This window comes from Oryx dammah, unplaced genomic scaffold (assembly GCF_014754425.2).
Source record: "Oryx dammah isolate SB20612 unplaced genomic scaffold, SCBI_Odam_1.1 HiC_scaffold_11081, whole genome shotgun sequence".
Classification (NCBI taxonomy): Eukaryota; Metazoa; Chordata; class Mammalia; order Artiodactyla; family Bovidae; genus Oryx; species Oryx dammah.
In genome coordinates, this window is record NW_024080475.1 from 706835 (window position 1) to 720048 (window position 13214).

Consider the following 13214-nt stretch of genomic DNA (forward strand, 5'->3'; position numbering starts at 1 on the left):
CTGGGGCACTTTGCGTGGGGGTTGTGAACTCTTTTCCTCTCCTGATAAGAACACGGTGACCTTGCTTGGTGTCAGCAATCCATTGGTTGAAGGGGATTTTCAGAGCTAAGGGTTTTGACCAAAACTTTGACCACAACTGCCCCTCTGGAAGGTGATGTCTTTTGTAGAGAGCAAGAAGTGGTTAAAGTAATTCAATAAGGTAAATGTCATATTTCCGAGCAGTAATTTGAAGAAAGAATTTGCAAGGACTTTTCTTAAAATTAAAATTCCCAAATGTCTTGACATAAAACAGATAGAGCTGCTCTGTGCAATGAGGCCTGGGGGTCTGGTGTCCAGCCTACGACTTTGTGGAACACACACTGATTGCCACCGTAGAAGTGAGAAAACTAGTACACTAACGGTCACTTGCCCTGTGCTTTCACATGGACTCAAGAGAACTCTGCAACCTCTAGGACCTCCTCAGCTCCTTGAAGCTCTGGGTCCCCCCAGCACAAGAGAGGTGGGTCCTTACGAGGCGGTACAGATGAAGTAAAATTCTCTTTCCCACCAGCCCTGTCGCTGCCTACTCTCATGAGACAGGGGTCACAGAGCTTGTCATTTCCTCACACAGCACAAACCTGTCATGTAACTTGTTATGAAATAATCACGATGGAATTCTCATGTGATAGGACATTACGTGCAAAACCATCTGCTTTAAATTCAGAGATGAAGAGATTCTTTCTGTTTCTTCACTGTCTTCTTGAAAGCAAATTCATCACGATATGATCGCTGGTGAATGATGTGACTTTCAGCATCCATGCCCATAAACAGAGATGGAAGTTATTTCCAGCCAAATGTATTTTAAGTTTTTTAATTAAAAAACTTCAGGGAAGCCCCATTCTTCTGATTAGTGACCTCATTAAGAGTAACTATTAATCTTTTAAGAAAATCACAACAAAATTCTCATGTGATTGTTTGAAATGTTTTATGTCAGAAATTGTAAATGAAAATCTTTTATACTATAATTCTAATTCTTAAATTACAACTACTTTAGACAACTTAAAGTGTTGTATTTCCTGATTTCTTCATATCAAAGGGGATCACACATGGAGACTCTGGAAATTTTCTTTCAACTGTTGGAAAAGTAAATATCTCCAAAAAAAAAAAAAGAAAAAACAAAACCCCAAAACAAAACCAAGTGACTTTCGCAAGAAAGCAAAAATTGAGATTTCCTGTGCACTGCTTCCAAACCTCAGTCAGAGGCACACATACTGTATTTCATCCAGGCAAGGCTGTTGAAGCGAAATTGACTTCTGTGTTTCCATCTGGGATTCTGATGATAGGATTTGATTAGGAACTGGGCCTGTAGCATCAGGATCTGGCATCTACATGTTCGTAAGTCCAGAAGTCAAAACACTTGGTGCTGCCCGTGGACTGTCTACAGAGGCAACTGTAAATGCTTTGAGTTGATAGAAATGATTGTCTCACTAATCACAGGCATGGTGCTTCCCTGAAGTTCTTAAGGTTGTTCTTTTTACCTCCCCTCTGAAGGTAGTTCAGTACGGTGTTTGTAACTCTAGGGTTGGACATAATGCACAATTTCATTCAACTTACTACTTTCACAGATTAAGAAATTGAGACTCAGATTTTGGTGATTTGCTTAAGGACAAAGCAGAAAATCAGGATTAAAAACTGGCTCACAATTCCCAGTCCAGTCCTCTTTCTGTTATAGTATGACATTTTTTTTTTTTTTTTAAGCAGTGGGTTGTTGGCTATAGAATGAAGAAAAAAGAGCATGTGAAACTTTTTTTTTTCAAACCATCAAACTCCACTTATTAGTATATGTCTATAAGTCTATTCTCTGCCTACAAAATAGCCAATATCTTAAAAATCCAAACACAGATAAAGCAGTACTTACTTTATAACATATGTGCTATGGACTTCCCTAAGCAGTTCTCTGGGTGGACTGTATGCTTCTTTAGGATACAAACACTGCATTTATTCACAACTTTCTACAGTTCATCTAAAAAATCAGATACATCAACCCACTCTTCTACTGCAGTGGAGGGAAATACTATTTTTATGTTATTCTCATTCTCAGTTTAAAAGGTAAAATCCCTAAGAAGCATCCTTTGAAAAGTCTGCTATTGGGAGTTCAGACCTTGGAGGATGGCATAGAAGTGTAGATGAAGTGGAGTCCAGGGAGTTTGGTTCAGTGCTTTGCCCCCAGCATTTCCTGGGAAGGTGAATATAGAAATCTGATTACTTAAGGAGATGTGTAAACTTTAACAAAATACCAAAGCAAGTGCTGCAATATGACCTCCCTCACCTGTTGAATCTGCTTCTTCTCTCTCTTTCACTGAGTAAAATTCCTGCTGAGCAGGGTGCCCCTGGAGGAAGCCTGGACTGTGTGGTCAGTGAGTGATTTTCTCCCTTCTCTGAAAGAAGTGCACACAGGGTGCACCACTAATGCTCACTTCTGCTTTGAGCAGTATGGAAATGGAGGACAGAGTTGATTTTTAGAAATCCTAATAATGGAATCTGTTTCCCTCAAGAAATTAGCAAATGTCAAAAGGTCAAAACCTCCTTCTTAAAAAAAACATGTGGAAGCTAAATCTTATAACTGCTCACCAAAATACTTTGTTTCGTGAGTCTTTTAAACAGAATATATATAGTGTTACGGAGAAGGCGATGGCACCCGACTCCAGTACTCTTGCCTGGAAAATCCCATGGACGGAGGAGTCTGGTAGGCTGCAGTCCATGGGGTCCCGAAGAGTTGGACACGACTGAGCGACTTCACTTTTACTTTTCACTTTCATGCATTGGGGAAGGAAATGGCAACCCACTCCAGTGTTCTTGCCTGGAGAATCCCAGGGATGGGGGAGCCTGGTGCGCTGCCATCTATAGGGTCGCACGGAGTCAGACATGACTGAAGCAACTTAGCAGCAGCAGCATAGTGTTAGGTTTCTAGACATGAAATTCTGTTTATAAACTTTCCAAGATTTGGATATAGTAATTGTTGCTGCAAGCTTCCAGTGTTCACTCATCTTTATTTTTAAGAGTTGACTGATTGGTAGTTGGAGACTCTTATAGAATTTATGAACATCTTCTATGTATATTTTAGCTTCTTACTGAATCCTGTTTGCTAATATTAATATTTTAAATGACTGTTTAGCTTGATCTCTAGTCCACTTAACCATCACCACAAAATCTCAATTATTATAATGTAATGAAGTGAGATTTTTATGGTCTACATAAAATTGTTTGCAAGAATCTCTGGCAAAGTATTGTCTTGTTGATGTTGTTTTTGCTTTTCATCAAAATTATTACATCTCCAGGGACAAATTAAATGTTATTTTTTCTGGCATGTCTTATGCTTTATATTTTGGCCTAATGATTTTTCTTTTTCTTTTTTTTGGCATACTCATATATTCTGAGAAACTAATTGTCAACACATAGTTTAGATTTTTTTAAACTGATAACTTGTAAGGGTCACTATATCAGATTCTAAGATTCTCTCCATGGCTTCAGTGAATTCATTGGAAACTTAGGTTTTTTTTTTTTTCAATTAGCTAAATAAATTAACATATTTAAATGTATCAGGACTAAAAATGATGAATGCCACATCAACATAACAGATATCATGTTTGTTTGGTTATATTCTTGGCTGAAATGTGATGAAAAATTATTGAAACTGAATCCTGGCTGAATTGTATAGACAGTGACCATCTTCTGCATAAAGGACTGTGGCTCCCTTTCAGGTGGAAGGATGTTATTTATTGTGATTCCATATTTCCTTTTGGTAATGACCCCTGAGTTTGTTCTCTTGGGGAAGTTTTGATAAAACTATAGCTGTTGTCAAATTTACTTATATTTTACTTTTGTTTTACTATTATTATTAGTTTGGTTGCTATTCTCAACTTTGAAAATTACCTACATCTTAGCTGCTTCATAGACGTATAGAGCATGTATTTTCTGTCTATAGGCTTTAGATCCTTCTTTACTTAAAAAAATATAAAGATGATCCATAAGTATATAATAAGAGAATTTCAGCAGACTGCTTTTTCTTCCCAATAGATTGTAAAAAAGATTTAACTTTATGAACGAGATGCTAGAGTTGTCCAGAATATGTACATGTAATTCAATAAATTTTGGATATAATAGTGTTTTAAAAGTCAGTATTGAAAATAGTGTTTCAATATATTTAGGACATAAATATAACCTTTTAATAAAATATTATAAAAAATAAATTATTTTGTAGCAAAACATATACATACTAATATTTTTATTGTACTGAGTAGTCACCTATATCATTTAAAATGTTTTTGTTGTATTATATTTGCAAGTTTTAAAAGATTTATTTTTGTGTTTATATAACTCTATAGATTCTTTTTCCTTCTTTCAGGACTACTTATTTTTATGTATTTGCTAGTAGTTATGTGCTTTATTTTTGCTAGGAATCATGTCATACAAGCAAATAATCAATTCTCTGTCAACAAGCAAACCACTTATGTGGTTGTATTTATGTAGGCAAATATTTGTTCTCAGAAAAAAATATCTTAGTGTGTTGCCTTTAAAAAAATGAAATAAGTACTGTGTGTTGCTGTTGCTTTTTAACGTATGAGCATTTAAATGTCACTTCCAATTTATATGTGTTGGATAGAAGCACTTCAGCTTATAAAAAGTATTTAGCTAGTCACAAGAAATTAAATATTTGGAAAAGATTATTTTTGAGTAAAATATTTTAAAGCCATTTTAATATTAATATATACTGATAGCTATTATATCAGGTTAAGTCTGAATGCTCCCGGGGCACTGAATAACTTTCAGTGATATAACCATGCTAAGCAGACTATCTAATAAGATGATATGTTTTCTGTTGATTCATTTGGCTATAAATTCAAAAGTATTGTATGCTAAAACATTTATACTCATTAAATATACTGAGATTAAAAATAAAATGTAATAGCAACTGCTATCCATCTTAAACTTTCTTTTACAGGAGCATACTTTTTCTCAGCAATCATAATCTGATACCCAGAGACAAAACAAAAACAAAAACAAAACAAAACAGGCAGGGCAGGGGGAGATGACTTTTCACAATATCAGGTTTTTCTGATAGCATAAGATGGTAACGGATTCAACTTACCAGTTTATAATACAGTTTTCATTTTATTTTAAACATATTTTGCATGATATAAAAATATTGATCACAGTGAGCTTTACCAGTTGTTATTGCTATAAAAATGAATGCAGAAACAATATTTTTAGTGGAAATAAATTATGTAGTCATTATTCTTTTTAAAAAACAATCACAAGAGAAAAACCTCAGCTATTTGGTCATTGGCAGAAAACCAGTCTTTTAAAGAGGTCTTTTGCAGATGAGCTCCAGTCCATTTCTGTAACATTCTCCACGTGGTTCAGGAAACTGACTTTTGTCTTTGTTACCCGGTCCACAAAGTCTCTGTGTTCATAGTTCTAACACGGCAGCATGGTTTCCCATGATAGAACAATGATGAACTAGAAAAGATACAATCTTAGTTCACATGTGGTCTTTTCCAATATGAAGGGACACAGCGACATACTTCTTCACTAAATGAAAGTCCCTGTTCACAATGCTTCACTCGATTTGTACATGGTCGTCTGTAACAACTAGAGGAACAAAGAAGGACAGACTTCTGTTAAAGACCAAGAGATGAATTTGTTATGCTACAAATGCACTTTTGTGTTTTTCTAAGTTTCAGACTGGAACAAAGTTACTCATTTTATCATAAAATGGTTGTCCAGTTTATAAATTGCTAAAGTTTGTGCCTGGAATTTCCAAATTTAAGAGGGATGGAAAAAACCTTAAAAAAAAAAAAAAGGTCTTGCTTGCAGAAATAACAAATGGAAGAATGAGGTGTTGTTAGCATTCATTCTTTTGAAGTGTCTGTGTTTTATAGTTGAAAGTAACATAAAACAGAAATTTTGAAAGTGAATATTTACGGTCTGCCGATTTAGCGTGATCACATAAGCGTGGCAGAATTCTCAAGAATCTGGGACTTGGTTGGAACCCAGACGTCAGGGAGATTAAACCCAGCCATTCTGGCAGGGCTGTGGTCCACAGGAGGGCCCCACCCTTACTCTTAACTTGGGCTGGCAGCTGGCTGCTACACAAGGGTGGCCAGCCTCCCTCGTCCACCTGGACTCCACACGAAAACAGTGCGGGCTGGGAGAAGGCACAGGGAGGGACAGTATTCACTGTGGGGGAGGCTCTCCCCCACCCTCAATGTCCAGTTTCTAGCAGTGATGAAAGGACAAATGACTCAGCAGTCAATAACATCCACAGCCCCATTGCTCCAGTGAACAGAACATCTTTGAAGGACTTTCTGAGGGATGAGTATACATAATGTGACCATCGAGAAAAATGCAAGGCCACCTGGAAATCAGAAATGTACCACAGAAAAACTACAACTATGGTTTTGAAATATCATTTCCTTTGCTCCTGAAAGCATATCTAGTTAAAATTTTATTTATTTACTTTCATTTCTAGATACAAATGCATTAGTATAGGGATACTGGTAATCCTTTACTAAAAAGATATGATTTTCAGTAATCAATGAAAGTTGCTGACTAAGGTAATGAATCACAGAATAGATACTCTGCCCATTATACATTTAGAATAAATATGATGAGAAAGTAAGGAGCATGTATTTTTTCAAAATATCAAACTATATATTTTTTTGTTTCAGTATATGCATAAAATCTGGAATTATATGCTTAGAAAAATGAACATGGAAAGAAATTCAGTAAATAGAAAGCCATTAAGAAACAATGTATTCTGTGAGGAGATATTCAATGATAGAGATGTTTTCTCTAAGTTAATGTAAGAACTGTGTAGAAAAATATAATAACTGGTTAGTTTTATGTAAACAAAAATTTCAGGCTTCTCACTGTAAACTGGGTTCACTTGGATTCAATGTGCAAAATGGTTTAATGATCTTTAAAAAGATTTAGTATCTATATTTTTCTATAGTTTTGGTATATCCTTTTGGTAATTAGAATAGGATATGCAAGTAAAACTGGAATATCATTGCTAAAAAAATACTCTAAAGAAGAAACATAAGGATTCCAATAAGGTTTTCTGAAATGGTAATGGAAGAAGAGATACCTAGGTTCATGGAAGTCTCCTCATGTAGTAGCTAACATGTTAGTGTGGCTGGATCATCAGAAAGATGAACTGAAATGGTAACACAAGCTCTTGAGAATCAAAAGGACATTGTTTACTGAAGACAAAAGTAACGATTAACATTCATATAGATACTATATTGTAAATAATGGAAGGTAAGCTTTAAGTCATTTGGGGGTTATCACTGTCTGTAAAGAGTTGGTGAAAGAAGAGAACCCAGTGATGGTGATGGAGAACAGGTAGAGAGAAGACTAAAAGGACGATCAGGAAAGCGCAGTGTTCTCTCGGCCCAAACAGAAAGCCCAAAGAGAAACTGCAGTAAGACCGGATTGTTTGTGAAATCTGACAATGAAAGGGCTACTGAAACCTTAAACAAAGCTTAATCATGGAGTCCTCAGGGCATAACAGGATTACAGCTGGGGGAATAAACAAGAGATGAAAGAGGGGAACAGATAAAGGCAGAGCAACTCAGAAGACAAGGACAGAGCTTGTTGCTAAAGAAAGTTCAACATTGCAGTAAGAAATGCCAATAAAGAAATTCGAGAACTTTTTTAAATTGGAGGGAGAGAACAACAGAGTTGAGGACATTAAAGGTGTGGAAGAGAAGGGGCGTGATTGGTGGAGCGATGCTAAAGTAAAGTGGGAGGCCCTGTCAAACACCTAGAGCTGGCTTATTCTCGGATCAGAGGAAGAAGGTCAGGGATGAACACTGAAAGGGTCTGAGTCCAGGAGACTCTTTTTTTTTTCTGTGATGAAGGAAGCCAAATCAGGTTTAAGGAATGCCTTGAGTAACCTTTAACAATGTGTTAATATATTTCTCTAATTCTCATTAAATACTTAGCTTCACTATTTTCATTTCTAGATACAATTCCACAGTAAATGGTATTATCCTACCCTTTGTGAACTTGGTACAACATTTTCTGCACTTAGAACAGCTGTCCAAAATTACATCTGACTGCACTGTCATTTTTGGTGGGGGCAGGTGTGCACTGCCTGGGTGTATGTTGAAGATGCTCGAGAAATGACTGTCCTATGCATCTGTCATCTAACTCCTGTTGCGAGCTGCTCTCTTAGCCTCTGGGACAAGGACTTAGTGCAGTCTGAGCTTGGATCTCCTTTTGGTTTCCAGGGATCTCATCTTGCTTTTTCAGGAGCAAACAGTCTCCCCAAAATTTAGCATTGTTTACAAAATATCATAATTCATCTTACAGAACTTAAATGGCCGCATTCTAACAAACCAGTATTTTGGCTGAGAAAATTGCTTTGGATTGAGAAAACTATTTCCAATATAAGGGAAATTAATACTCTTTATGAAGGTTTCTTACCTGCATGTTTGATGCTGAAACTTCTTTCCTTTTAAGAAGCATTTCTGTGGATTTTCTGTACATTCACAGGCACATTTTCCAGGGTTTAAGGGCTGATTTCTTGGGCAGGTTCTTTTACATATGCACTGGCATGTGTTCTCATCAAATTCTCTGTTGGCCCCACATGAGTTAGGGAAAAGTTTGTTTTTACAGACACACTGGCATGAGTCTCTGTCTAGTTCCTTATGGGGTCCACAGCTGGAAGCCTGAAGCCCCCCTCTGCAGACGCATTGACAGGTCTCTTCATCCAGCTCCTTGTTGGGCCCACAGATGTCATGGAATCCGTCTGCAGAGTCTAGACAAACACAGTCAGGACAGCTTTACTATCCCTTACTCGGTTCTGGGTGTGGAGTGAAACAATGAAGAGCACTTAGAAGTGTCTTCCTTTCCACAGGTAGGTTCCTTTACAGAGATGTTCAAAACAATACCAGAAGCAGAAAGTGAAGCAGAAAGTGCCTATTTTGTAGTGACTGATTTCAAAGCTTGAGGATGAATATTGTACATGTGATTTTAATATTAGGTATTTGTTAATCAACAGAGAGACCGTTGGCATTTAGACTTAAAGCATCATTTGGCTTACCATCTCCAGCACTGGGGGAAAAAATAAAATCCTGCTGAGCCAGGCATCTGCAGACGTGGTTATTCCAAATGTAATCTGCGGGGCAAGTCTTGTTTGCAGCCTGGCACCTGTGGAGAGACAGGTTAATAATAAGGGGGTACATGGAAGGGATCATCTCTTTCCTTACCTGTGTATTAAAGAATCAGTGATGCTTATGAAAAAGTGTTAAGATGATATAAGAATACATAAAACAAAATGCAAACATTCCCTCTCAAACTACTCCCACCCACAGGTGCTGTCCAATCCTAATGGTTTTAGATAATTTCAGATTCCTCTTTTTAAGGCAAATACATTTATTTGTATGATCACATACAGTTTTAGTTGATGAGAAAATGGGATAAAGCCTTTCATATTATTCTGAAATTTCCTTTTTCCATTAAATGATCTATTATGGAAATCTTTATATGTCATTTCATAAAATTTGCTCCATTATCTTTATTAGTCCACAAGTGGGTATACTATTACTTATTAATCTCCTGTTGGTAGCCATTGGAGTTTCTTCCAGATTTTGGGTTTCTAAACAATCCTACAGGAAATGTCCTTATACATGCATTTTACTGACTTATTTCTGAAGCACAGATGCCCATAACTGTAAAGGGCCCATTAACACAGAGTTCCCACTCCACACACCCCAGAAAGGAATCAAAGATCATGTTTTTTACTGTTACCTGTACACAGGAATTCCCTTTTTGAATATCATCCATGCAGTTTCATCCTCAACTTTGTCATCCCCGACATGGTCCCCAAGTCACACCCTTTCTTATATTTCTTAAAATATCTTTCCACACCCATTTCTACTGTTTTGGTTCCTACTCATGATTTCTCTCTTGGATTTTTTTCAGAAGCTTCCTCTCCACTTTTTCCAACTCCTGTTTTGCTTCTCTGATCCACCTACTATATTGCCACCAGGCTGTTCTTTCTTTCTATCTCCATAGCCCAGCACTACGGTGGTACCTAGAAGGCACACAATAACTGTTCGTTAAGTAACTGAATGAAGCAGAGCATGGTGTGTTATATGCTTCTTATACTAGATATATATGTCTTTATTTGCACTCTGGTATGTGAGTTGCTTTAATTGAGAAATTATATAATCCATTCAAAATATCCTACATTTCCTAGCACAATGCTATCACATAGAAGACTCAACACAAATATTCATAAATGAATAGACACGTAGTAGAAAAATCTAGGGTATCACTTTTTAATCATAAATGGCTCCCTCCATTAAAAGAGAGTGTCTGTCATTAAAGGGACCCTAGAAATTCATGGAATTCAACCCGAAGGAAAATATAAGAGGAAATAATTGGAAAAAAGAGAATATGGAAACATCAATATAAACATTGATATTTAACCATTTCTGTTAGAGATAATCTCTTCTACCTGTGGAATTTATGATATTTTTTGGTGCTGCTGATATTGAGACTTGAAATCTTTTTTGTAAATACTAGAAATGATGCACACTATTGAGGAAAGCATGGAGGTAAGAAAAAGAGACACTTTGCTTTTTATCTCTCTCTGGCACTTTTAAAAAAGCTGTTTAGCTTTGTATATGCTAATTAACATTTCCAAGACTCGATTTTTCCACTTGTAAAATGTTAGTAAAAATAGAAGCCAGTAATTGTTGAATGCTTACTGTATGTCAGGAATTGGGTGAATACTTAATACAAATACTGATTATAAACATCACTACACGTCTATGAGGTAGATCTGCCATCATTACCATCATTGTTATTTTAGTATGCTATGCTATTATAATCTTAGATTAACATGCAATATAGTATCATGTTGTTGAATAGATTGTGAGGATTTGATCATAAATGTTATGCTATATGAACATTTCAATTTATATTTAATTTTAAAAGTGAGGAAAATCTGTCATAAAAGTTTACAGAACTTAGAAAACCTCAGAGAGCTAGTGAGCAGAGAATGAATTTTCAAACCAGGAAGCCACCTGCAGGAAGCGCCCTCTTCTTTGGTGTCTGCCATCATGGCAGCCGCCTGACTTCAGGAGTTATGAGCATGGGCCATGGGTGGCAGATACATGGTGCATGGTAACATTTAGTAAAATTAAATATCAATGTAACATGCATTGCCCTTTGACTCTGAATGCTCAAAGGTTAGAGGAGTCAAGCTCATCTTTGTTCTTCTCTCACAGTACAGAAGACACATTCTTTGTCCATTCCAGAAACTCCATAATTATGTTATGAATGACTCATTTTGCAAAAGATTCTTTTAATTAGTTATACTTGTTCATAAATAATGTAAAAAAAATGATCTGCTACTTAGTTAACATCATAATAATGTAAATGTAACACCAAACATTTAGGAAAGACAAGACTTGTTATCTTGCTGGGAGTGGTGGGTGGGAGCCAGGGTGGAGCAGAAATGGGAAATTGTTGCATCTGAGCGAAATTTCAGTCTCTGTAGAAAGGAGTGCTGGGAAGTCCTCCCTGGAAGGTATATAATCTTGACTTAAAGTATCACCAGAAAGGTTTGAAGACATCTACCACTAATTTCAAAATTATAGTTAATGAAAGGGTCTTTTTCACTTGGCATTAGAAAGAATCAATTTTACTGAGGAATAATTTGCCCACAATAAAATGCCTACATAGCTCCTATTTTAAATTCATTGCCTTTTCCCGCCTTTATACACCTGTGTAACTCTCACTAGGGTTTCCGTGGTGGCTCAGTGGTAAAGAATCTGCCTGCCAGTGCAGGAGACATAGGAGGCATGGGTTTGATCCCTAGAAAGATCCTCTGGAGAAAGAAATGGCCACCCACTCCAGCATTCTTGCCTGGGAAATCTCAGGGACAGAGGAGCCTGGCAGGCTGTATTCCGTGGGGTTGCAAAGAGTTGGACATGACTTAGTGACTAAACAATGATATTCCTTCTTCTGAGTCTAGATTATATTCATTTTTTCTAGGGTTTCATGTAAAATGAATCATATAGTATGCATTCTTTTTAGCCTAGCTTCTTTCACCCGGCTGAATGTTTTTGAGATTCGTTTATGTTGTTATGCGCATCCACAGGTCATTCTTTTTAGACTGTTCAGTAATATTCTACTGTATGGATATAATGGAATTTGTTTGTTCATTCACCTTTGATTGCTGTTGGTTTGTTCCCAGTTATTGGTTACAGAGCTTATTTGTCTACAAGTTATGATATGGAAATATGTTTATGTTTCTCGGGTAAATACCTAGAAGGGGAAGTTATCAATCATATTGTAAGTGTGTATTTAAGCTCATAAGCATCAGCCAATATATTTTACAAAGCAGTTGCACAATTTTACATTCTCCCCATTGTACTACATCAACTCAAACACTTGGTTTTCTCTGCCTTTTTATTTTAGCTGTTGTGGTGGTGGTTCCTCTTAACTCTTGTTAACAAAGGCAATGATTTCAAAACATAGTTATGTACTCATCATATATCCATGATCACTGTGGTAGTTTTCCAATTAAATTGTGGGTCACAACTCATAATAGGTTGAGACTAACATCTTAAAAAAGAGAACAATAGGAAAAATGTATGTAAGTGCACCATATGTAATAAGACATGCATTCATAATGAGAAAAATATCATCTGTAAGAGGGTAAAAATTAGGTATTGAGGAGGAGGAATCTTGGATCTGACAATGCTTTCTGGCTCTCCAAAACCAACAAAGTCTTATTCCTTATTATTTAATTTCTATTAGGTTTTATTGGCTACCACATAAGCCTTGGCATGGGAAACATATCTAAAGTGTATACAAAGCAAGGCTACAAAAGTACAGTGAGTAAATGGCTGTAATTGAAAGAATTCCTCTTGACCAACTGCCTTATCTCAAAGTCATACACTGAGCGGTGCCTGTGGGCTGCCCTGTGGCTTCTGCTTGATCCGTTTTGTGTGAAACCTGAGCTTTGAGAATTAAAGAGTTTACATTTATCAGTTAATTCTACAAAAGTTAATCAAAACATTAGCATGTCAGATGCCAAGAAGAAAAATTGTTGATGCTCTCTACAAGAGTATCTAGTAGCTATACAGGTTAATTATTGTTTTCTCATAGAAAGCAGAAGTTCAAAAAAGTTAATTTCTCAAAACATTTTT

General features: G+C 36.4%; 1 protein-coding gene across 1 annotated transcript in view; it reads right to left on the reverse strand.

Moving 5' to 3' along the window:
* Positions 1–5094: 5094 nt before the first annotated feature.
* LOC120860535 (vascular endothelial growth factor C) overlaps positions 5095–13214 on the reverse strand; it is an 83982-nt gene continuing 75862 nt past the window's right edge. The window contains exons 5-7 of the mRNA XM_040236358.1: positions 9092–9198; positions 8473–8806; positions 5095–5631 (exon numbers count right to left, since the gene is read on the reverse strand). Of these exons, the coding sequence (XP_040092292.1) occupies positions 5517–5631; positions 8473–8806; positions 9092–9198 (556 nt within the window). The 3' untranslated portion in view covers positions 5095–5516. The remainder of the gene's footprint in view (positions 5632–8472; positions 8807–9091; positions 9199–13214) is intronic.